General features: G+C 39.2%; 1 protein-coding gene across 5 annotated transcripts; it reads left to right on the top strand.

Moving 5' to 3' along the window:
• Positions 1-6,899: 6,899 nt before the first annotated feature.
• On the top strand, positions 6,900-24,971 carry LOC143019540 (uncharacterized). 5 transcript variants are annotated; one of them, XM_076175257.1, is made up of 5 exons: positions 6,920-7,529; positions 11,333-11,455; positions 14,738-14,858; positions 19,988-20,112; positions 23,291-24,971. In XM_076175257.1, the coding sequence occupies exon 5, from the start codon at positions 23,324-23,326 to the stop codon at positions 24,554-24,556; it is 1,233 nt and encodes a 410-aa protein (XP_076031372.1). In that variant the 5' UTR covers positions 6,920-7,529; positions 11,333-11,455; positions 14,738-14,858; positions 19,988-20,112; positions 23,291-23,323; the 3' UTR covers positions 24,557-24,971. The 5 variants fall into 5 exon arrangements, with proteins under 5 accessions (XP_076031376.1, XP_076031375.1, XP_076031372.1 ...); XM_076175258.1 differs by lacking the exon at positions 6,920-7,529 and adding an exon at positions 7,631-7,783; XM_076175261.1 differs by lacking the exons at positions 19,988-20,112; positions 23,291-24,971 and adding an exon at positions 15,563-17,888 and having other exon boundaries at positions 6,900-7,529.
• Positions 24,972-26,753: the final 1,782 nt, after the last annotated feature.

The following is a 26,753-nucleotide window of genomic DNA, read 5'->3' on the forward strand; positions in this document are numbered from 1 at the left end:
CTACAAGCGCAGTGTCATCAGCAAACAACAGCTGGCTCACCTCCCACTTTTCTCTATTTTCTTTAATCATCTCCAACCCCTGACCCACCACCCTTGCATTCACCTCTCGCACCACCCCATAGATAAAGTTAAATTATAAGCAGGTATATAGTTAATAATAAATTGACAGACATTAAATGGTAATCAAGCAAATAATATAAATGGCAGGCATTACAGCATCTTGAACTAAACTTCATTGCACTGCCTCCGCAGGAAGTTTATTCCATTTGTTAATTACATGGTTGGCAAAGTTGTTTCTACTCACTTCCAAATGAAATCTATTTCCTGACAGTTTGAGATCATTATTTCTTGTTGGATTCTCATTCAGTGTGAAAATTTTGTCACTTGATATCGGTTCCCTGTAGATTCTTAAGGACCTGTATCAACTCGCCTCTATTATTATTATTATTATTTTTTTATGTGTGTGTGTTTTGGTCAATTTTCATATGATTTATATTTGGAATTCCCCCCACCTGTTGTGGGGAGAAAGAATACTGCCACCAAGGCTTCCCACTTGAGTTGTAAGAAGCAACAAAACCAGGACAGAATTAGGACTAGGCATCCTTCTCCCTGTAGCCTCAAAGGGACATTCCTAAAAAAAGTAAAGGCATAAGAGAGTCTAAGAGTTTTCCAACCAGAACCCTAAGGTTTGAGTCTTTTAATGTGCATGGATGTAGAACGGATGAGAGTAAAATGGAAGAGATAAGTAGTATGTGTGAAGAAAGATGGATGTGTTGGCATTGAGTGAAACTAAAAGTTGAAAGGGAGGGGAGTGTGTAGTTGGGAGGTTTTCAGGAGTGAAGAGAGGATGAGAGAGAGAGAAGGGGTGGCTATACTAGGAAGTGAAGAAATATGAAAGCATGGAGTGGAAATAGGTTTCTTCAAGGTTAATGTGGATGAAGGTGAAACTGGGAAGGGAGATGTGGGTTTTTGTAGGTGCACATGGTCCTGGTAGTGAGAAGAGTGTAGAGGAAAGGGAGGCTTTTTGGATGGATTTAAATGAGTGCATAGAGGGATTAGGGAGAAATGTCAATGTAGTGGTATTGGGAGACCTTAATGCTAGGGTAGGAAATGAACCAGTAGACAGAGTGGTTGGGAAGTGTGGAGTTCCAGGAAAAAATGTAGTGGAGAGTTGATGGTGGAGATGTGTCTAGAGAGTTGATGATAGCAAATACAGTGTTTAGGAAGAAAGTCAAGCATAAGTACACATGGGAGAGGGTGGTAGATAGGGCATTAATGGACTATATAGTGGTAACCAGGAGTATAGTAGGAAGAGTTAAGGATGTACATGTTCTAAGGGGAGAGAGTGGGGGAATATCAGATCATTTTTTGGTGGAAGGAAGTTGAGAGTGGAGGATAGATGGAGAAAGAGGAAAAGGACAAAAGGTAGGGAGGTGCTTAGAGTGAACTGCTTAACTGAAAAATACAAGAAACAGAGAGGAATGGGAGGGAGTGAAGGATAGAGTAGAACTAGGAGTGGAGGAGGAATGGGGATTGTTCAAGGAGTCGCATGATGTGGAATAAGGAGAGTGGGAGGAAATAGAAAGAGGGGTAGTGAGTGGTGGGATGAGGAAGCAAAGAAGGTTGTAGAAGAGAAGCTAGCTTTCATAGGTTGGTTACAAAATAGGACGAGGGAATCATATGAAAGGTATGAAGAAAAGCGAAGAGATGTAAAGCATAAGATAAAGGAGGCAAAGAGGAGAGCAGATGTGAAATGGGGTAAGAGTATGACAGAAAAAAAATTGAAAGTAATAAAAAGATGTTTTGGAAAGAAATTAAGAGAGGAAGAGGAGGCAAATCAAGTAGAGAAGAGAAGGCAGTAAAAGGAAGATGGGCAGAGTATTTTAGGGAGTTGCTAAATGGGGAGGGAAAGGTAGTTGCAGTGGGAAGTGCTAAGAAAATGAGCATGATGAGTGAGGAAAATGGAGGAGAAATAAGGAAAGGTGAAGTGAAGGCAGTTGTTAAGATGATGAAAGCAGGTAAGGCACCTGGGTTGGATGGATGTCATGCAGAATGTCTGAAAAATGGAGGTACAGTGATGGTGGACTGGCTGGTGAGGTCATTTAATGCTTGGGAATGTATGCTAAGAGGAGATTGTATTAAGGAGTGATTGTGCCAACAGCACTGCATGAGGCAGAAACATGGAACATAAGAGAGGAGGAGTTTGAATGTGTTTGAGATGAGGTGCCTGAGAAGTATGATAAGGGTTACTAGGCTAGAGTTAGAAATAAGGTGGTGAGGAGGAGAACAGGGGTGTTAAGGGAGTTGGGAGATAGGGTTGATGAAAGAGTATTGGGATGGTTTGGACACATGGAAAGAATGAGTGAAGAAAGACTAGTAAAAGAGGTGTGGAAGGAGTGAACATGAGGGATCAATCTAAGATGAGATGGATGGATGGGGTAAAAGGACCTTTGGGGAAGAGGGGAATGTCTGTTGAGAAAGTATGGGAGAGGATAGGGGTGAATGGAGAACGGTTGTGTATGGGTGATGCTGTGATACATGAGGTGGTGTGGGTGAGGGAGTATGTGTGAGAAAGAAATTGACACAACCCAAAGGGATTTCTCCCCATCACCTTTTCTGCATGAGGGGACAGAGAGGGGGTGTTGCCAGTTTAATGAAGCAGCCTTGCTGTGTCTTGTGACACTGCTTACCCAGGGCAGTTGGCGAGATGCAGTGATGACCAGTCATCCAGGAAGTGCCAAGATAAGGGGGTGGAGGGGAGTGGAGTATGTTAGGGATGAAATGGGTGGGAGTGGTTTTTATGCCTTTGTTTTTTGGCTACCTATCTTATAAGGGGGGGAAAAAACCTTTGGTATATGTATGTATGTATTTGGAATCAGTTTGTGGCTTGCTGTTGTACTTTTTCCAATCTGTCAATGCCTTTAATGAGGTTCAGTGACCATATGGAAAAAGATCGCACAATCAGTCATAGAATCTTATTTGCTTTCTCAGAGGCTGAAATACACTGCTTAGATGATTTGAGATTGTTACTGATAATTATGCCAAGATCCTTTTCACTATCCACTTTTGTTAACAAATTTCCAAATAACTTGTAATTGTACTTATTGTTATTTTTACCTATGTGCATAACCTTTCATTTACTTGTGTTAAATTTCATTAGCCACTTTTCAGACCATTGCTGTAGTTTATCTAAATCTTCTTGAATATCTAATTGGTTTAAGTGATCATTTGCCATTCCACACAGTTTTGTATCATCAACAAATTTGGAGACAATAGATTTCAGTCCATGGTATTGTTTATATATACTATGAATAGAAGTGATAGAAGTGGCCCAAGAACAGAACTCTGAGCAACTCCACTCATAATATTTTTCCATCTAGAAGTTTTGCCATTTAGAACTCTGTTTTCAATCGTTCAACCAATTACTAGTCCAACTGAATAGGCTACCACTTATTCCATGTGAAGCTAATTTAGTAAGTAGTCTTTCATGGGAGATGGTATTAAAAGGTTTTGCAAAGTCTAAATGTATTAAATATATATATATATATATATGTATATATATATATATATATATGATATATATATATATATATATATATATATATATATGTATATATATATATATATATATGATATATATATATATATATATTTTTTTTTTTATAATGCGAGAGGCGTTGTAGAATTCGAGTAAGTCATGCAAGAATGTTTCTATCTGAATCCATGCTGGCTATCATTTATCAAACAGTTACTTCCTAAATAATGTTTGAGAATATCTCTGATGATAGTTTCCATAATTTTTCCTATGATTGAAGTCAAGCTTATAGGCCTGTAGTTATTTGGTTTCTTTTTGTCACCTTTTTTTGAATATGGGAGCAACGTTAGCTAGCTTCCATTCTCTTGGGACATCTCTGGATATGATGGATTTCTTGAAAATAATTTCTTATGAAACAACACTCATTTTTCATTTCCTTTAAGATTCTTGGGTGCCAACCATCAGGCCCTGGTGTTTTATTGACTTTGAGTTTTTCTATACATCTGTTACTCTTTTGTTTTGTTATATTTACCGTAGTGAGTAAGTTTGTAGTATTATGTTACTACAATTGGTGATGGGTACACTTCCCCGAGAGAAAGGATGGACCTAAGTGAACAACTCTCTCGGGACTTGTTTGTCAGTGCTGAGAGCAAAGACCTTCCCTTACGGAAGAGGTGGAATGCCTCCGCATTACACTAACATTACAGAAATATGATATTGTGGCACCACGGAGGGAGAGGGGGGGAAAGGGGAAGAAGAGATAGAAATGACGGAAGGAAGGGAGAGAAAGATAGGTTGCCGGGATTCCGGCATGCAGGTACTGTACATGTATTTCATACGTCAGTTACTAAGGAAGGTAGGGACCATGTTGCCCAGACGAACATGGAAAGTGAATGTATGTGTGTTTGATTGATCAAGCTCAACTTAAATCTACATTTCTTTTTTTTCTTTTTTCTTTTTTTTTTAACCTAACTAAATTTTGGTTCTCTTGCTAATTTTAATTTTACGGTTATTATGGTTTGTGACTATGCTTGCTTTTTGTTATTCATGAGGGGGGTATTGTTACGTATGAAAAGGAGGGGGGGAATCTTCCCTCGGTCATGATTCCGTTCCTATGTATATAGTGTGTACTGGAGTGTGGGTAGATTACCGCCTTGTGTTCTTTCGAAGCTCAGTGGTAATCTAGAGTTTTCCGCATTTAGTGGGAGTGGATTATCTGTTAGTGAACATGTAGTTTGTTGAAATTAAAATACGAGTATAGGTGAATAAAGCTGCTGTCTTGACAGTGGGACATAATTCTTTATGCAAGAAGGATATAACCTCTTTATGCGGCACCAGAGTAGCAAAATGCCAGCTTCGCTGTATACCTGCTCTCGAGGGACCGACCACGGTAGGCCGAGTCCCGCTCGTAGTGCCCGGCATTCAATGTCTGTCATCCTGCGTATTGTAACCTTTGACAGGTCGTGCAGGACAGGAGTACCAAATAGGAGCCTTGAGCGTATGGTGCTATGGGTTACCTAGGACAGACCATGTGCTCGCACGGAATCAGTTTGTGTGGGAAGGGGAGAATGTCTAAAAAAACTAAAAGATACTAGTGTATAAAAGAGGGCTATTGCCAATAAGCGCTTTCTCCATGGGCGATTCACTAAGGGGCGATTGATGGTGGTGACTCGGGAGAAACGGGCAGGGAACTTGGACGGCGGCGCCGACGCCTGCGATTAGAATCACCAAATGCTGAGAAAATGGTAGGAGGCGTAGTAGTAAAGGTTGAAAACGGATAAGTATTTAGTGGGAGGTAACTGAAATGAGTAGATGTAGTATAAGAGAAAGAAAGGAAGCGAATTTTAGTCGAAGAAAAAGTACGTGTAGATGTTTGTGCGTGGGATGTGGTTATGTTCGTGAGAGGTGTGTGTATCTTACGAGAAGTGAGTAGGGTTTACTGTCCGCGTGTGGCGTTGCTGATTAACCCCAAGCTAGGCAAAGCGCGTTGCTGAGGCAATGGGCGATATCCGAAGCGTAGTCAAGAGAGTGGATCCGATGGCAGTGCGGGGGTCAGGCGGGCGAGTGGACTAGTGGACTAGCCGCGCTATGTAAGACCACCCTCTCGCGCGGGATCGGTTTTTGTGGGAGGGGAAGAATGTCTGTAAGAAAATGAAAAGATAGTAGTGTATAAAAGAGGGCTATTGCCAAAATGCAAGTGTTGATTCGTGTATCCCTTTTCTCTCGAGCACAACTCTGAAAGCAGAGAATTGCGAGACTCGGGAAACGTGTGCATTTGTCAAAAGTGTAAACCCGCTCGCCAATGTCAGCGAAGAGGCCAGGCGTGTGCCGGACCGGTCGGCAGCAGAGAAGACTAAAGGCAAATAAAATCTCCCCCACGACCGGCCGGCAAAGATTTATGGGTGTTGACTGAGAGAGCTGGAGCGAAGGGCGACATCCGACCTCTGCTAAGCCAGCGAGCAGGCCCGTGCAGAGAGAGAGAGAGAGATGGGGGGGGGGGGGTACCCGAGCACCTGCCCCTTTGCCCTGTGCCCCAAAAGTGCCCTTCACAAAAATATATAAAAGTGAATAAGAAATGATTTCTCGCAGGCTTTTTCCGTTTTCTTATCATTCAGAAATCATAATGTGGAAAATGGTGTTGCACGCTACTGGATAGTCGCCAAATACGAAAAATACAATAGAGTGAAGTGACCAATTTCTAGCCCAAAGCACCTGCCCCTTGCAATGTCTGTGTAGATTTGTGTGTGGGTTTCTTTTTCTTCCGAGCACAACTTTGTAAGTAGAGAATTACGTGACTCGGGAAACGTGTGTATTTGTCTAAGGTATAAACTGGCTTGGCCAACGTCAACGAAGAGGTCAGGCGTGTGCCGGACCGGTCAGCAGCCAAGGAGAAAAATATCCTCCGTTGCGACATGCGGCCAGGAGTCGATATGTACAACGCGTGGGTTTTCACCCGTGATGCGTAATTACATAATAGCACTGGATTAAGTTAGGTCTGGTCAAGCAGGGTCGCACTGTCATAGGCAGGTATGTGTGTTGTCTGTTGCGTCAGATCTAGCCGCGTGGGTGAGATGTGTGCTCCACGACTCATGGTTTGTACAGAATAATCATGAACGATAATTCTTATTTATATTAACAAATATCAGTATCCAATAAACTTAAAAGTTAACAGGTTCATTACATCAAATATGAGGGAACGAAATTATTATATCTTGAAAAACAAATACATTCAAGTATTAAATTTTATTTTCTCTGAGCATATCTTACTGCAGTGTGTATTAAATACATTATATATGTACAGATCTTTATATCAAGAATGCGTGTACAATTGTAACACCTTTAGAAAATAACAATAAACAGTATACATTTCTTACATTGTATTGTGAATTTTATATTCATACCTTGAATATACGCACGTAATAATTCATTTTCTGATTTTGTAGCAATAAAAACTGTCTTCCGATAAAATTGCCACATGATATTCTTTACCACTTCTAAGATGTATACAAAATTTGACCGAGATATTTCACCATTTAGTGATACTTTCAATGTACTCCGTGTGGTCCGGCCGGATTCCCTCGGAGACCCGAGAAGTGGACACCTACTCTATATACAATTTGAATAACTTCAACAACCCTCCAATCTTAGCGAAAAAATAAATATGAATAGAAAAATATTAAAGGATTTTTTTTTAGATATGAAACCTTTACAGTATGTGGATGAAAGATTATATACCTTCTCGGAATCGACATGTAGCTGAAAAATATTAGACTTATAAATAATTCAGTGCAATAATGCATGAGAAATAATACAAAGATTAAATGTTACACAAGTACAATTGAGTAATTTGAAATTCAAAAGATGTAAATTTTTGTTTACAATCCACAGTGACAAAACATCAGAACTTGATAACTATGTAGTTCAAACTTGATCACTACATATGTATATGTATATATAAGACAGTTGATGAATAAACAAAGTGGAGTAAAGTGAGGTTGGTTCAAGACATATTTATGTGTGATGACTTAATTTTAAAAAATTATTTGAATGATTAACATAATGTCTTGAAATGATTCTATATAGACTTGTGTTCTCAAAAACATGTAAAGCCATTTTGTTTCGTTTGACAAATGCAATTGTTTCATTGCAGCGAAGGATTCAAGTTCGAACAATAATTTATTACGATATTATTTAGTTGTAGTTGGAAGTGCACAATATTGTGTATTTATGGATAATCGTCGTGAATGGGTAAATTTCGTGAAAATTGTAAAATTCACTTGTTCACTAAATAACCCCTCTCCCCTCTGGCCGAGCACTTCAGTGAGTGGTTCAGGGTGTGTGTGTGTGTTGGGGTGGGTGCAAAGCCTCCCAGCTAAATAATGTGCACTCCGCTGGAGTGTCACCTTGGACTTGGTGATGTGCATCCCACTAGGGGTCATTACACCACTTGTAGATTAGATCAGGGCAGGTCAGGTCTGGGTAGGTTGAGATAGATCAGGTTAGGATAGGGGGAAAATGTATGTTTCTGATTTATTTCCAACAGATTTGAACAATGCTATAATTTGTTTTTCAGAAATCACTTCCTTTCCTTGTTTCCCCCACTCCAAACCCCAATTTTCCAACATGGTTCTGCAGATTATAGAAATAGGTAGATACGGGCGCATTCGCTCGTGGCGCCACTATCGCACATGTATTGTTTACAACGCGATCTTTTGCGCCCCGTTTAGATAAGTATGTCACAGTTTGAATGCTTGCATCGTTTAGCGCATGCACAGGATATTCAAATTATCTTGTTGTGCAAGTGTACGCCCAATTCTTCAAATACAAACAGATTTTCACCGATTTAAATGGAAGTTTGGTTATCAACCTTGGCAAAATAGTTTTTCAAGTAAAAATATTAAGGTAAAGCCTCAATAACAAATATTGTAAATTAAAGAATCATGTTTTTAATCTATTTTCCCCCGGAAATGAGAAGCTTAAGATCGTTGGTTAATCGACATTTGAGATATTTTGCAATACATGTAGGCATATAGTCACGCGCGAAACCATGCACGGCGCCGCTATCGCCATCTTTTGCGCCCCGTTGGATTTTTAGTTTTGTTTGGCTTAGTTTGAATGCTTGGAGTGTTCAGCACATTTGCAGGGTTATTAAAATTATCTTGCTAAACAAGTGTATGCCCAGTTCTTCAAAACTTTACTAATTCTTACCGATTTCAACGCAATTTTTGATATTAACCTTGGCAAATTAGTTTTCCAAGTAAAAATCTAAAGGCAAGAAACTAAATTATATAATATTGAATGTAATAATGTTTATTAGCCTCTATTCTACCGGATATGAGCAACTTTGAAATTGTTGGTAATAGCACAGCTGTGCAATCTAAGAATCATGAAGCTTAGATACCTACTCGACATATCGTTGCCATGGCAACGTGATAGGTGTTGGTAAGAACGGTGTAGGAGGAAAGTCCTGCATTGTTTTTGACATGCTCAGGAGATTTGTTGACCCATAAAACCTTCACATGTCAAGTTGCATGTCAATTGGGGCAGCGGTTTGGATTTTATTGATTATTTCTAAATTGACAACAGTTGCCATGGCAACATGATAGATGTTCGTAAGAACAGTATAAAAGGAAGGTCCTGCATTGTTTTTGATATGCTCAGGTGATCTGTTGACCCATAAAACCTTCACATGCCAAGTTGCATGTCAGTTGTGCCAGTGGTTTGGATTTTATTGATTATTTCTAAATTGACAACAGTTGCCATGGCAACATGATAGATGATAGTAAGAACAGTATAAAAGGATGGTCCTGCATTGTTTTTGACATGCTCAGGAGATTTGTTGACCTATAAAACCTTCACATGTTAAGTTGCATGTCAGTTGTGCTAGTGGTTTGGATTTTATTATTTCTAAATTGACAACAGTTGCCGTGGCAACATGTTAGGTGTTAGTAAGAATGGTATAAGAAGAAGGTCCTGCAATGTTAATGACATGCTCAGGAGATTTGTTGACTCATAAAACCTTCACATGTCAGTTGGGCCAGTGGTTTGGATTTTATTGATTATTTCTAAATTGACAACAGTTGCCATGGCAACATGATAGGTGTTAGTAAGAATAGTATTAGAAGAAGGTCCTGCAATGTTAATGATATGCTCAGGAGATTTGTTGATCCATAAAACCTTCACATGTCAAGTTGCATGTCAGTTGGGCCAGTGGTTTGGATTTTATTGATTATTTCTAAATTGACAACAGTTGCCATGGCAACATGATAGGTGTTAGTAAGAATGGTATTAGAAGAAGGTCCTGCAATGTTAATGACATGCTCAGGAGATTTGTTGACCCATAAAACCTTCACATGTCAAGTTGCATGTCAGTTGGGCCAGTGGTTTGGATTTTATTGATTATTTCTAAATTGACAACAGTTGCCATGGCAACATGATAGATGTTAGTAAGAATGGTATAAGAAGAAGGTCCTGCAATGTTAATGACATGCTCATGTGATTTGTTGACCCATAAAACCTTCACATGTCAAGTTGCATGTCAATTGGGCCAGTGGTTTGGATTTTATTGATTATTTCTAAATTGACAACAGTTGCCATGGCAACATGATAGATGTTAGTAAGAATGGTATAAGAAGAAGGTCCTGCAATGTTAATGACATGCTCATGTGATTTGTTAACCCATAAAACCTTCACATGACAAGTTGCATGTCAATTGGGCCGGCGGTTTGGATTTTATCAATATTTCTTAATTGACAACAGTTGCCATGGCAACATGATAGGTGTTAGTAAGAATGGTATAAGAAGAAGGCCCTGCAAGGTGATTTGTTGACCCATAAAACCTTCACATGCCAATTTGCATGTCAATTGGGCCAGCAGTTTGGATTTTATTGATTATTTCTAAATTGACAACAGTTGCCATGGCAACATGATAGGTGTTAGTAAGAATGGTATAAGAAGAAGGTCCTGCAATGTTAATTACATGCTCAGGTGATTTGTTAACCCATAAAACCTTCACATGCCAAGTTGCATGTCAATTGGGCCAGTGGTTTGGATTTTATTTATGATAATCTGAAAATTGACAACTTCATGGTTGCCATGAAAAGGCAAATATGGTATGATGGAGATGTCTCACATTGTTTTTGACATGCTCATGTGATTTATTGATTCATAAAACCCAAGTATTCTGAATTTTAATAAAGTTGGACCAGTGGTTTAGAGTTAATGTGTATTTCTTTTACCGACATCTTTACCAAATTACCATTTTGTTATGGTAAAGTCTAGCCAAAAATGTGGGCTAAAAATAATTTAAAAAATCGTATCTCCCTTATTTTTCAAGCTATTTAAAAATTTTAAAAAGTATTTTGTTTCTAATAAAGTTGTCTTTCATATGCAACAATAATATATATATATATATATATATGTATATATATATATATATATATATTTTTTTTTTTTTTTTTTTTTTTTTTTTTTTTTGCCTGTACCTAAAATAGGGAGGGGAAATACAAAATTGGTGGTTTCCAGGGGAAGCAAACATCATATTTGTCAAAATCAGCAAGGCAACCATTGGATAAAACATTTTTTTCAAAACAAAATCATATGGACACTTGAAATTTTACTCCGAGTGGCCTTGTCTAGAAACTCAACTTGGTCCATCACCTCTCCTGTGTTAAGCACAGCAAAATAAATCACTTCTGATTTCTCCACAAGTTGAATTAGTTCTGTAGAACTTATGATTTTTCCCTTTAAGTGAAGGCATTCCCAGTTTTTCTAATTTCTCCTTATATGTCTTGTCAGTCACCGACACTCCTGTGGCCACCCAAGACTCGGGCTTTAAGCTTTGTCCCAGCATCATGTCAGCAATGGACATCCCTACAATGACACCAAGCCATGAATTACTCTAGTTGCTGCCTATTGTAGGTAAATATTCAGGATGACAACTCGTTATTTTTCAAATTAGATAAGTTTTTCTAAACTTGTTTGGATGAAATAAAGAGGGGCTATATAAAATATATATATATATATATTTTGCCATGTTTAGTACTAGGAGGGTGGAGGAAGAAATTGTGATCATAGACAGGACCTCCAGGATTCATCTGCCCATCTGAACAAATACCCCGTTTGCATTCTCATTTTTTCAATCCATCAACCCCCTCAATTCCATCAGGTGGTGCAGCCCTGAGGGGTTGACACTTGGTCCCTTGATTGGGCCTGAGATCTCTGTCAACTTTAACTATATTTCTACATCTTTTCATTCATGGAAAGCTGACAACCTGCAATTACTCCCCACCTTCTACTTTTGGCCAGTGACATAGAAACGCCCCCACACCAGTACAACACTGATAATATTCCAAAGTTTCATACCAGAGAGAAATGTGGGAGGGGTTGAGTACTGTTGTCAGCCATTGTGGGACTGTGGCTTTTTGACTTGGTGAAACTTGAGGCAATTCTTCTTCTTCTTCTTCTTCTTCTTATTGTTATTATTACTATTATCACTTATTATTATTATTACCCCATCACTCCATCTATTGGTTCATTTCCTACTCTAGCATTAAGGTCTCCCAATACAACTACATTGGCATTTCTCCCTAATCCCTCTATGCACTAGTTATATCTACCCAAAAAGCCTCCCTTTCCTCTACGCTCTTCTCGCTACCAGGTCCATACGCACTTACAAAACCCACATCTCCCTTCCCAGCTTCACCTTCATCCACATCAACCTAAATGAAACCTCCTTCCACTCCACTACCCGCTTACTTATCTCTTCACACCTGAGTACCTCCCAGCTACACTCCCAAACTCAGTTGCCCTTTCCTTTCATTTTAGTTTCACTCAAAGCCAGCACATCCATCTTTCTGCTCACAAACATACTGCCTATCTCTTCCCTTTTACTCGCATTTTTACCACATCCACGCACATTAAAAGACCCAAACCTTAGGGTACTGGTTGGAAAACTCCCAGACCCTCTTATGCCTTTTCTTCTTTTTTTAGGAATGTCCCCTTTTGGGGCTACAGGTAGTAGGACTCCTAATCCCATCCCACGTCCTGTTTTTTTGTCGCCTTTTATGACTAGTGGAAAGACTTGGTGGTAGCATTCTCTTCCCCCACCACAGGGTCAGCAAAAAAAAGGAAATTAATATTCAGTGAAATGGTACAGGACAGTAACAAAGGGTTGGGGGACAGCATAACGGAGGGATAGTCGTAGTATAAAAGTGTCATAATTTCTCTATGAACAGAGTTTTCCTCTATCACAGACAAAATGATGTGTGGCTCTGGTCCATAGGGGTGCCCCATATAGACCCTAAAGTATCAACTGCATGCTACTTTGCCACAATAACATGTAGCCAATACCCCAGACAGGGAAGTGTGGAGTACTGGGAAAAAAATCTTAGTGAAGAGTTCATGGTGTAGAAGTGTTTAGAAATAGTTGATGATAGCAAACATATTGTTTAGGAAGAAAGTCAAGCATAAGTACACATGGGAGAGGGTGGTGGATGGAAGGGTGGTAGGTAGAGCTTTAATGGACTATATAGTGGTAACCAGGATAAGAGTAGGAAGAGTTCTGGGTGTATATGTTCTTAGGGGAGAGCTTGGTGGACTCTCAAATAATATTTTTGGTGGAAGTAAGTTGAGAGTGGAGGATAGATGGAGAAAGGAAAAGGACAGAAGGAAGGGAGAAGCTAAAGTAAATTGCTTAAATGAGAAAGAAAAAGAGAAGGATACTTTAATTTTGACATGGCTTCAAAATTAAAGTATCCCAAGTACCTCATTGACAATTCTCAAAAAATTACTAGGAAGTCTTATTTTGAGGATAAAGCTAGAGACACATTTCATTCTAAAAAAATCTTCTCATACTTCCTCACCATGATAATTTCATCAAGTTACCTCATATTCTTAATAATTTCAACATTGAAGTTATTTTTAGAAACTCCAACACAGTCAAAAGTATTTTAATTAAAAATTCACCTGAAAATGAGGAAGGTTGTGTATATAAAATTCCATGTAAAGATTGCAACAAATGGTCAGACTGGAAAGGAAATAAATGTTGGATTAAAACAACATAAGTAGTGTCAGAAGTGGACAAATGTCCAACACAACATTTGTTCACCTCTTTCCAGTCTGGCATTTCATCCTTAACTACTGTTTACCTAAGTCTGTCTCTCAGGTAATCCTTTATCCATGTTGGTATGCTACCTGTTTAAAGCTCCAATATTTTCAATCTTCCACATTTAGATGCTACTATTCTTCATTGAAGTCTACTGCTCTTCTTAAATCTCTCCCTTGTAACCTCTGTGATTCCACCTAAGTGTGATAGTGGCCCCAAGGTTGGGAACAATTGTTATCTTCAGAAGGATACTTGTGTAAAGGTAGAAAACATACAGATGACATTAGTAAAGAGATTTATCTAAGGCCTGCTCTGGTGACCAAACATTAATCCTTTGGGTTTTAATATTCATGTTTAGTGAAGGGTGTTTACATGTTTGGAAGATGGGGAGCAGGGAGATGATTCTCTCTGACAACTATCTTGCAAGACCACCATTTATATGTTTTCATCATTGATTCTAATGTGTCATTATACTGCCCAACACTCATGTAATTCAGACAGTGGTACAAGGTTTCTTTTAGTGATATGTGGGCCAAATGGGTGGTCTTAGCCAGATATTCTGCAGCTGTGGGTTTCCTGCAAAAGAGAGCATGCTTCAGTCATATTTTGATAATAGTAATCTGCTGTAATCTACTTTCAACACTTCAGAACACCACTGCAAAAAAATCCATACACAAATAACCAGTTTAGAGAACATAGTCCCAGAAGGGCACTTCTTACCTTAACCCTTGTGATGTTATACAAGATAAAAAAAAAAAAGTACTCACACACACAAGTTTGTTCTTTAGACTTGTGATCAGCCCCCCTCCCCCCATATCTCTCTCTCTCTCTCTCTCTCTCTCTCTCTCTCTCTCTCTCTCTCTCTCTCTCTCTCTCTCAGCTAGTTTATATTATAATATAAACTAGCTGGTAGACACGAATGCCTTATAAGCATATAAATATGCTTATAAGGCATTCATGTCCACCTTTGCAATTACATTATTTGTTGATTCTAACCCTTTCTGAAAGTTTGAATACAATTTTGTTTTGGAAACGAAATTCTAAAGTATCATGAGCCATTATCTATTATCATGCATGTAACTTTCTTTCTTCTTCAGAGTCAAAGAAGTGCAGTCAGATTCATCTATGGAAACAATTATTCCTGAGTCAGAATAAGGTTATAGAAGTGATCTTGCATCTTATCAAGATTTCCTTCATCAGAAACATAGAAGCACAAAGGTATATGATCACCAATATTTTCCTTTCTTCATCAGTTGAATAACCATGTTCCCAGACTCCCAAGGGTCAAAACCTTTGTAAATATATATGCTATAAGGATTACTTCCTTGAGTTAAACTTTGATGTTTAATATTGAGACAGATGGCTTAAAATTTGTATGAATTTTCTTCTTGTCAACAATGAGGCAAGTAATGTGAGTTATGGAACCATACAAATAAATAAGAATATTATATATTTTTTTATTTAATTTAATTTTTTTAGCTATTGGTATGTAAGCGTAAAAGCTACAGTCATTGCAAAGCTTCACAATATTCCTCAACTTAATAGGAAATGACTGAGGAGGGCACTCCTTGTAAAGCTATATTTTCCTCCTTTGGAAATCTGGAAGTACATATGAAAGCTCAGACAGGAAATGAGCCTCACATATGCACTTTTTGTGAAGCTTCATTTTCCAGTTCTGATCATCTGAACATACATATGACAACACACGCAGGAGAAAAATATATATGTACTCTTTGTAAAGATACATTTACCCAACATTCATCTCTGATAAGGCATATGAGAACTCATACAGGAGACAAGCCCTATACTTGCACTTTTTGTGCCGCTTCATTTAGCCAGTGCGGTAGTCTGAAAATACATACGAGAACTCACACAGAGGAAAGACCTTATGCATGTAATCTTTGCGAAGCTTCATTTTCCAGGTCCGGGATTCTGAAAATGCATATGAGAACTCACACAGGGGACAAGCCTCATAAATGCAGTCTTTGTGAGTCTTCGTTTTCACAGTCTGGCGGCCTGAAAAAACATATGAGAACTCACGTTCGAGAAAAATCGTATACATGTAACCTTTGTGAAGCTTCGTTTACCCATTCTGTGACTCTGGAAAATCATATGAAAACTCACACAGGAAAGAAAAAGTATAAATGCACTATTTGTGAATCTTCGTTTACCCGGTCCTTTAGCTTGAATATACATATGAGGATTCACACAGGTGATAAGCCTCATAAATGTTCTTTGTGCGAATCGGCATTTCCCCGTCCTATTGAGCTGAAAAGACATATGCGGGTTCACACCGGAGAAAAACCTTATTCATGCTCGATTTGTCAATCGACATTTTCATACTCCAGTAGTCTGAAAAACCACATTCTGACGCACACGGGAGAAAAAACACACAAATGCGGTCATTGTGAGGCTTCATTTTCCCAGGCCAAGTACCTGAAAAGTCACATGAAAACTCACACAGGAGAAAAATCTCATGTATGTACTGTTTGTGATTCAACATTTTCTCATCTTAGTAATCTCAAAACACATATGAGAACCCACACAGGGGAAAGGCCATACACTTGTACCATTTGTGAAGCTTCATTTTCCCAGTCACACATTCTGAAAACTCATATGAGAACACATACTGGGGAAAAGCCTGGTGAAGTGCCTCAAAAATGCACTCTGTGTGAAGCATCCTTTTCCAGCCCTTGTAATCTGAAAGCACACATGAGGACACACAGTGGGGAAAAGACTCATTTTTGCACTTTTTGTGAAGCTTCATTTTCCAGTTTTAGCGGTTTGAAGATACATAGGAGAACGCACACAAAAGAAAAGCCTTACCAGTGTTTTCATTGTAAAGCTGCTTTTTCAAGGTACGGGCATTTGGAAAGGCACATGCGGACCCACACAGGAGAAAAGCCTTACGAATGTACTATTTGTGCAGCCGCATTTTCCTATTCCGGTAGTTTGAATGTACATATGAGAACACATACAGGAGAGAGACCCTTTACTTGTACACTTTGTGAAGCTTCATTTTCATATTCTGCTTCTCTGAAAAGCCATATAAGAACTCACACAAAGAAAGTAGCTGTATAAATGCACTCATTGTGAAGTTTGATTTGTTAGATTCAGGAGGATAAGCACAAATTATATGTTGTAATGTCTGACTCTTTGTTTATTTTCATTATTTGCTTGTGTGAATGTGTACTTTGTTTTTATCCTGTATTCAATCTTATTATTGACTGAAAGTATTCCTGTTGGCATGTATTATTTTTGTATCCCATTGTAAGATGCATTCTATTGCTTATGCTGAGAAATAAAAATATCTATTTTGTTGTTTATATGGCATGTCTGCCACCATGAAGAAACCATTGAAAAATTGGAATGAGAATAAATTGTAAAAGAAAAAAGTATTATTGTTTTGGATTACTGTTACAACTGTACTCAAAACTGCTGTTGCATAGTTTCTGGGTGTAGTTCCAGTTTAACTTAGTAATGATTTCAAGAGATGGTATGAATATACATATTGAATAAACAGTTATAAAATTTTATATGTAATATGCATATATATATATATATATATATATATGTGAATAAATCACAAAAACATGTGATTCACAAAATGTGTAATAAAACCACTTGGAAAATAAAATGAAAGGTGACTGAACATTTTTGTCTATTTAAGACATTTTCAAAGGTACAGAGTAAGGTAGCAGTGACATTCTATATACAAAAGAAGCACGTTAGGGAGGAATTGGGACAGGTCCAATAGTGACCTCTCTCAGCACTGCCGGACGTTTGACCCAGCTACTGTCAACAATTTTATATGTTACAAAGTTATCTAATTTATACATTCCCATACTCACATTCATGTTGTTCTCAAATGAAGCTTTTATATAACATGATTCTATGATATTCCTCTCCTTGATGTCCTTACTTAAGACAATTTTCTTTGTGTTATCCCAATCAATGCAATGATTAAAATCCCTTAAATGCAAAAACAACCCACTTGAAACTTGCCCTGTTCTAATGTTATATTTATGTTGGTTTATTCTTAATTTTAAATCCTTGCCTGTTTGTCCAATATAATTAAAGTTACAATTTTTACAAGGGATACTATAAACACAGCCTTCATTACAAGCAGGTGAATTTCTAATCAACCTGTTTTTAACAGTGTTGTTATTTTTAAAGACAAGTTGTCCAATATAATTAAAGTTACAATTTTTGCAAGGGATACTATAAACACAGCCTTCATTACAAGCAGGTGAATTTTTAATCAACCTGTTTTTAACAGTGTTGTTATTTTTAAAGACAACTTGGACACCAAATTTATTAAATTTGGTGTCCAAGTTGTCTTTAAAAATAGAAGACTGAACTGTGGAAGATGGAGAAATGTATGAATAGGAGCATGCTAATGCATGAGTACAGTGTTGGTTCCATCATTGTATGACATTATGAAGAAAAATAGAATTTTATCTCGTGATGAATTCAGATGCAGTGCCGGAGGAATGGAGAAGTACCTGTTTAGTTCTGCTTTACAAGGGAAAAGAGGACAAGTGTGTAGTAGTTTCAGAGTGATCAGTTTGTTGACTAGTTGGGAAGGCTTATGGGAGGGTTTTTATTGAGAGGATTTGGTGAGGAACATTGTGGTTTTATTGTGTGGGTCAGATTTTTGTGGTAAGACAGATATGTGAGAAAGCTTTATGAAAAGGTAAGGATGTATTTTGGGCCTATATGGATTTGGAAAAGGCTTATGATAGGGTAGACAGGAGGGCACTTCAGAAAGTATTGCAGATATATATGGGATAGGAAGAAACCTGTTAAGAGTAGTCAAGTTTTTATAATAGTAGAGCCTGTGTTAGATTTAGAAATGAAGAGAGTGAATAGTTTGAGGTAAAGGTGGGACTTCACCAGGGATGTGTTATATCCCCTTGGCTGCTCAGTTTATACATGGATGGGGTGATGCAAGAGGTAAATGCAAGGGTAATGGGCCAGGGTTGGACATGGTTAAAGAAAATGAAGAAAAGTAGGAGATAAACCAGTTGTTGTTTGCTGATGACACTGCACTTATAGCAAAATCAGAGGAGGGATTAAGAAAGTGACAGAGTTTGGGAAGGTGTGCGAAAGAAGGAAGTTGAAGATAGATTTAGGGAAAATTAAGGTGATAAGATGTAAATGGGGAGAGGATGGCAGCAAACTGGAAGTGATTATTAAGGGAGAGAGACTGGAGGAAGTGGATAGCTTTAGGTAATTGGGTGTGAATGTGGTAGGAAAAGGAGTGTGGGTGAAGGTAGAATGTAGATTGAGAAAAGCAAATAGATGCCTTAGGGGATTATAAAGTGTAATGAGAAATAGACATTTGGGAATGGATACTAAGAGGAGATTACATGAAGGGATGTGATTGTGCCAACAGCAATGTATGGGACAGAAACATGGAACATAAAGAGAGGAAGAGTTTAAATGTGTTTTGAGATGAAATGCCTGAGAAGTATGATAGGGGTTACTAGGCTGGATAGTGTGAGAAACGAGGTGAGGAGGAGAGTGGGGATGGAAAAGGAGTTGAGCGATAGGGTTGATGAAAGAATACTGAGATGGTTTGGACACTTGGAAAGAATGAGTGAAGATTAATATAAGAGGTGTGGAAGGCAGAGGTGGAGAAAGTGAACATGAGGGGGCAACCAAGGATGACGTGGATGGATGGGGTAAAACGGGCATTGGGAAAGAGGGGAATGTCTGTTGAGGAAGGGAGAAGACAAAAGATGGGGTGAGTGGAGAATGGTTGTGTATGGATGACATTGTGATCCATGGAAGGGAGTGGGTTAGGGATGGGGGTTGAGAGAGTATGTGTGAATAATATTTTGACACAGCCCAAAGGGATTTCTCTCCGTCCTCTCTTTTCATGCATGAGGGGACAGAGAGGACAGGTCGCTGATTAAATGAAGCGGCCTTGCTGTGGATATGCTGTGTCTTGCTACATTCCTTCTGACCCAGGGCAGTGGGCGAGATGCAGGGTTGATCCATCGTCCAGGAGGAGCCAAGAAAAGAGGGAGGAGTGGTGAATGGGAGTAGAGTATATGGGGAAGAAATGAATGGGAGTGGATTTGTGCCTTTGACTTTGCTACCTCCCTTGTAAGGGGGAAAAAGCCCTTGGTATATGTATGTATGTGTTTACAAAATGCACACATACCAATCAGTCAATCTGTTGTATGCATACAAATCATCCATGTCATTTTAAATTTCACATGTTGACTCTGATCTTTACTGAAAATTAAACATCCTCTTATTTGGAAAAGGAAGCTCAAAAGTATCGTAAGTCATTGTTTATTAACATGTAAGTAACTACATTTCTTCATCTTCTTCAGAGTCAAAGAAGTTGCATGTCTGTCAGATGCATCTATGCAAAGGAATTCCTGAGTCAGAATAAGGTATAAGAAGTGAACTTGCATCATATCAAGGTGTCCTTCATGAGGAGTTTAGAAGCACAAAGGTATATAGTCTGCAATATTTTCCTTTCTTCATCAAATAACATTATTCACTTTTAAAGATCAAAACCTTTAGAAATATATGCTACGGGGATTTACTTTCCCAATAAGAATGTGATACAGTATATTTGATGAAAGTATGAAACTGCAAGTAGCTTAATCTTTCTTAATCTTTTTATCAACTTGGCACTTTGGTATCTCATATGGATGAATAAGAATTTGTATAAATATTCTCTTTAATGAAGTTAATATTTTGAGGAGGATAGCTTAGGAAGCAGATGATTCCTCAAGGAAAGGAAGTCACTTGGGTGTTTAAGTTTTGTTTTAGGTTTCCTTTTGTACCTGTTATATAGGTGGATGAACTCTACTGGAAAGATGAGTTTCATGTGCACTTGATGCTGAGTTTCACTCGCTTCTTTTAGTAAACTGGAAATGCTTATGGGAAATTAATTATGCAAAAAGCCTGACATACTCTTTGTGAGCTTCCTTTTCCATCTGTGGTGATTTGAAAAGCATATATGCACTTAGACAAAGGAGAGCCTTGTGAATGCACTGTCTGATACATATCATCTTTGTGGATCAGCGTTTTCCCCTCCTGGTGGTCTGAAGATACATATGAGGATTGGGGAGAAACCCAATGTACCTTTTGTAAAGTATAATTTTCTGATTAGTCTCAAAATGCATAGAACTCATAGTGGAGAAAAGACTGATGACTACACTCCTTGTGAAGCTTCATTTTCCTCCTTTGATAAACTGGAAGTACAGACGCTCCTCTACTTACATTAATTCGTTTTACATTTTTTCGATTTTACGTTTGAAGTGACTGTAAAAAAAATGTAAAAAAAAAAAAAAAAATTGAGTGAATGTTTAGCACGCTCTCTGTAATTCAAATGATACTTACGCATGATGCTGCGTCCATTGTTTACATGGCACAAACGACAGACTGAACGTGCCTTGCCTCCTCCTCCTCCTCCTCCACCATCTCAATTTATGTTGCTTGAATTTAATTTATTTGAAATTAATGTTATTATTTTACAATGTTATGTGTATAATTAATGATTTAGGGGTGTTTTATAAGATACGGTAATAGAATTTACGGATGTATGGTACAGTAACAACTTACGTTCGGCCGTTCGGAACGTAACAAAAACGTAAGTTGAGGAGTGTCTGTACGTATGAAAACTCACACAGAGGAAGAGTCTCACTTTTTGTGAAGCTTCATTTACCCATTCTTCAAATCTGAATAGGCATATGACAATTCACACAGGAGGAAAATATATATGTACTCTTTGTAAAGCTTCAGTTACACATTATGCATCTCTGGTCATTCATATGAGAACTCACACAGGACAAAAGCCGTACAAATGTACTCTTTGTGCAGCGTCGTTTAACCAATCCAGTGCTCTGAAAATACACGTGAGAACTCACACAGGGGAAAATCCTTATGTATATACTCTTGGTGAAGGTTCGTTTTCCAATTCCGGGAATCTGAAAAAGCACGTCAGAACTCGCACAGGAGAGAAGCCTCATCAATGCATTCGGCGCTTGGCCTTCGAGCCAAAAATTCCATAAATCAATCATCAATGCATTTATTGTGAATCCTCATTTTCACATACTACTAGTCTGAAAAAACACGTGAGGACTCACACTGGAGAAAACCCTTACAGCTGTTCTCTTTGCAAAGCTTCATTTTCTCAATCCGAGACTCTGAAAAGCCACATAAGAACTCGCACTGGGGGAAAGCCTCATGAATGCACTCTTTGTAAGGCTTCATTTACACAGTCAGGTAGTCTGAGAACACACATGAGAATTCACACAGGAGGGGTACCCTACGTATGTTCTACGTGTAAAGCTTCATTTTCCTATTCTTGGACTTTGAAAAGGCATATGCATACACACACAGGAAAAAAGCCACATGAATGCACTCTATATGAGGCTTCATTTGTCCGTTCCAGTTACCTGAAAGTACATATGAGAACTTCATTTTCACATTCTGGGACTCTAAAGAGGCATATAAGAACACATGAGATTTCATAAATGCTCTCTTTGTTAATCCTCCTTTTCCCTTTGAGAAGACATACAAGAACTCGCATAGGGCAAAACCTCGTACACTCTTTGTAAAGCTTTTTTTTTTTTTTTTTTTTGTTCTGCAACTCTGGAAAGCCATATGAGAACTCATGAAGAAAAAGTCATTTTCCCATTCTGAAAATCTAGATAGCCATACAAAACCTTGGGAGAAAAGACTCATGAATGCTTTCTTTATAAATAGTCAAATAGTCTACATACGAGAATTCACACAGGAGGAGACCTCATACATGTACTGTTAGTAAAGCTTCATTAACCCAGTCTGAGAATCCGAAAAGCCTTATGAGAATATACACTCTTTGTGAAGATTCGTTTTTCCATTCCGATTATCTGAGAGCTCACACTGAAGAAAGACCCTATCCACATATTCCTTGCGAAGCTTCATTTTTCCATTCCAAGAGTCTGAAAAGGCACGTGGTAATACACATGGGGAAGGGTCCCATAAATGCACTTTTTGTGAATCTCCATTTTCCATGTCTAGTAATCTGAGAAGACATATAAGAACTCATTCAGAGGACACATACTCTTTGTGAAGATTCATGCTCTCAATCTGCAACTAAAGAAGCATATGAGATCTCACAATGCCACATAATTGCACTTTATGTGAAGTTTTAAATACCTATTCAGGTATTTTGAAAATATTCATGAGCACACTTGTAGAACGACATATTATGAAGCAATTTGGATATTTGGCCACCACAGATTTAGCCTCTGAGGGCTGTAGCAGCCATTTTACAAAATGGCGGCCAGGTGACATTAAAATAGCTACCAGAGGAATTAAAATGGCTATGGCTTCTACATTTGTGGAACGATTTCATCGTTTATGGGGTCTATGGATGCGCCTCACTGCGTACTACAAACGTATGGGACTAAATTTCCGAAACTCTAAATTTTTAGGGGGGGTCAAACCATCCATAGACCCCATAAACACATCCATAGACCCCATAAACGATGAAATCGTTCCACAAATATAGAAGCCATAGCCATTTTAATTCCTTTGGTAGCCATTTTAATGTCACCTGGCTGCCATTTTGTAAAATGGCTGCCACAGGCCTAAGGGGGGGGAAGGGACTCTAATATATTTATATTTCATTGCAGGTTGTTGATGGTGGTCGTCACTTAACAGCAGCCATGTCCAAGAGCTTCAAGTTGGTCGACCCAGAGCGACCTGTCTCAAAGTCGTCACATCCACCAACAACGAACTGGAACCTGTGTATCATCTGTCAAGACGACACGAAAGAGACACTGACTCGTCCCTTACAGTCCAAGCGAAAAGATGTCGGGAGCGGCTACAGTTCCCTTGCCGAAAATCTGATCAGATTCAATGAACTAAAGGAGCTTCCATGTACGCTTCAGTTACACCGGCTTGACGAAGGTCATGGAATTGAAGCAGCTATGGTTGCGAACAGTGCCGTTTATCACAAAACCTGTCAACTAAGATATAACAGGACAAAACTACAGAGAGCCGAAAAGCGAAAGCGTGTAACTGTTGATGACAGCCATAATACTGGTGCATGCAAGCCCATCAGGTCCCTCTCAGTGAGCACAGGTAATTCAGGGCCCCCCTCCTGTTTCTTCTGTGAACAACCTGCAGGCTCAGAACGGCTTCATGAGGCAGTGACCTTCACAATTGACAGGCACGTGAGGGACTGTGCGACCCTCCTTGAAGACAGTACCCTACTTCGCAAACTCAGTGCTGGGGATATGGTGGCCCTGGAATGTAAATACCATGCCAAATGTTTGTCACAGTTGTATAATCGTGCCAGAGCGGCCCGATGTTCTGAAGCGACAGAAGAAACTGAACAAGAGAAACAGCTGTCAAGAGTAGCTTTTGCTCAACTTGTGCTCTTTATTGAAGAGACCAGGCAGCATGAGGAGACGGCGCCAGTGTTCAAGTTAGCAGAACTGGCTGAACTATACCAGTTAAGAATTGAACAGCTAGGCGTCAGGTGCAACACAAGGGTACATTCCACACGTCTCAAGCAGAGACTCCTTGCCCACTTCCCTGACATGCAATCACACAGCAAGGGAAGAGACATCCTGTTGGCATTCCGAAAAGATGTTGGCGATGCTATTGCTAAAGCTTGTGAAATGGACAGGGACAATGATGCTATCCATCTTGCACGTGCCGCAGAAATCGTGCGCCGCCAGATGTTTGGTGAATCCAAGCCTTTCATTGGGTCCCCTGAAGGATGCCAGAAAGAGTCTGTGCCCCAAATGCTGATTTGCCTGGTCAACATGATTTTAGAGGGACCCAACATCAAGGACCAGATGACAGACACAGGCACTGCAGCGGTTGCCATTGCACAGACATTGACAAGGCACGCAAGAAACTGTTCGCACGTAAGAACAATGTTGAGTTGATTCCTCCAACCAAGGCAGCTCTGGAAGAGCACGATAAGAGGGCAGCCTACCAGGGAGGTCATGTATGGGGCCAGGTGTTGCTCCCTGCACCAGAGCTGCCGGCGGCAACCAGCTGGGGGTGGATCAAAAGTGAGGACGGGCTGCATGATCCCCACTGGACAAGATTACCACAAGCAGCCCAAATTTGCCGTGAACTGCTGTCATGTAAATGTAAGATGGGTTGTGTGAATCGTTGCAAATGCAAAAAGGCTGCACTTGAATGTACTGCTCTGTGCCTGTGTGAGGGGGAGTGCACCCAGAACTAGTCATTTCTACATTTAATTTTGAGTGTTTCATCATAGCACTGTAACATCATGTTTCATTGAAACGTATTATGCTGAATTTTGTATTTCTTGAGTAAATTCTTTTGTATTTCTTTTGTCTTTCTTTTACACGCCATTCCATTGTCATTTCTTTTACGCTTGCTAGGTAATTATGTCACCCGCAGAGCTATAGGTTGGACTATAGTTTAGGGTTAGGTTAGGTTAGCTAGTTTAGTCCAACCAATAGTTGGGGGAGTAGCGCCCCCCCGGGCAGCTTAGCTATAGTTAGGCCTTCCTGCTGCCATGTTGGGGGCCAACCAGTTGCGTGACCCTTTACGCAGTCGCATGGACAGTCTTAAAAAAAAAATCCTAAATGTAGTGGGACACAGCGATTATTGTATTTTTCTCCCCCCCCCTTTTGTAGAGACATTTTGTAGAGCCTCATTAGTCGCATATATAGGCACAGTGATAGTTGTCACCAAAGTATAAACGTAGAAGCCACAGTGATTTGAAAAATACCCCCCTTCTCCCCCCAACCCCCCCCCCTAAAAATTTCGAATTTCGGAAATTTAGTCCCATACGTTTGTAGTACGCAGTGAGGCGCATCCATAGACCCCATAAACGATGAAATCGTTCCACAAATGTAGAAGCCATAGCCATTTTAATTCCTCTGGTAGCTATTTTAATGTCACCTGGCCGCCATTTTGTAAAATGGCTGCCACAGCCCTCAGAGGCTAAATCTGTGGTGGCCAAATATCCAAATCGCTTCATAATATGTCGTTCTACAAGTGTGCCCAATTTGGTGCTTTTATCACTAAATGCACATTAGGTTAGCTATGCTGCCCCACTATTATATATGTTATCTTTGTAAAACTTTCTCTGAATTTCATTATCCCAGGAACTAGTGATGGACAGCAAAGCTACCCATTCTCATAAGCCATCAACCTTTTCACCTCCAGTAGGAGATGCAGCCCTGAGGGGCTGACACTCAGGCTCTGGACTGGTCCCAAGATATATCTCACTGTTTACTTTAACTGTATATCTTACACTTTTTCATGCATGGTTAGCTGACAAGTGGCAACTGTTCTTCCTACCACTTTCAGCCAGTGACACAGAAACTACCCCACACTCGCTGAACTAACATGTGAGCAAAGACTATCCAAATTGAACCTACCAACCCTGGAACAAAGAAGAGAAAGAGGAGATTTGCTAACTATCTACAGAATAATGAAAGGAATGGAAGTTTTAGACAGGAACGACCTATTAATGTGGGACAACGGTAAAACAAGAGGACACGGAAAAAAATTGAAAAAGGATAGTTATAGAAAAAACTTGAAAAGGAACAGTTTCCCACACAGAGCGATAAATACATGGAACAAATTAGACAACAAAACAGTATGTGCTAACACTATACAAGATTTTAAGATAAAACTTGATGCGGAGAGATACAAAGACGGGTCACCACGAGCATAGCTCCCCTCCTGTATATTACAACTAGGTAAATACACTGACACTACACAGACAGCAGTCCAAAGTTCCTTTCCAGAGAAATCTGTAGGAGGCTCAGAAGACCATTGCCAGTCACTGTGAGGCTGCAGGTCACTTAGTGAAACTTGAGTCAACAAATCATTAATTTATTTTATTTTGTCAATCCTTGTAAGAGAAAGAGGAGGCGAATCAAGTAGAAAGGATAAAAGGTGCAGATGGAGAGATGATAATGGAAAAGAAGGCAGCAGGAGGAAGATGGGCAGATTATTTTAGGGAGTTGCTAAATATGAAGGAGGATAGGGAAGAAAAGCTAGTTGCAGTGGGAAACTAAGAAAAAGGCAATGATGAGTGAGGAAAATGGAGAAAGAAGGAAAAATGAGGTGAAGGCAATTGTTCAGATGATGAGA

This window comes from Oratosquilla oratoria, chromosome 37, assembly GCF_046742065.1.
Source record: "Oratosquilla oratoria isolate Oo_2021 chromosome 37, ASM4674206v1, whole genome shotgun sequence".
In the NCBI taxonomy this organism is placed as follows: Eukaryota; Metazoa; Arthropoda; class Malacostraca; order Stomatopoda; family Squillidae; genus Oratosquilla; species Oratosquilla oratoria.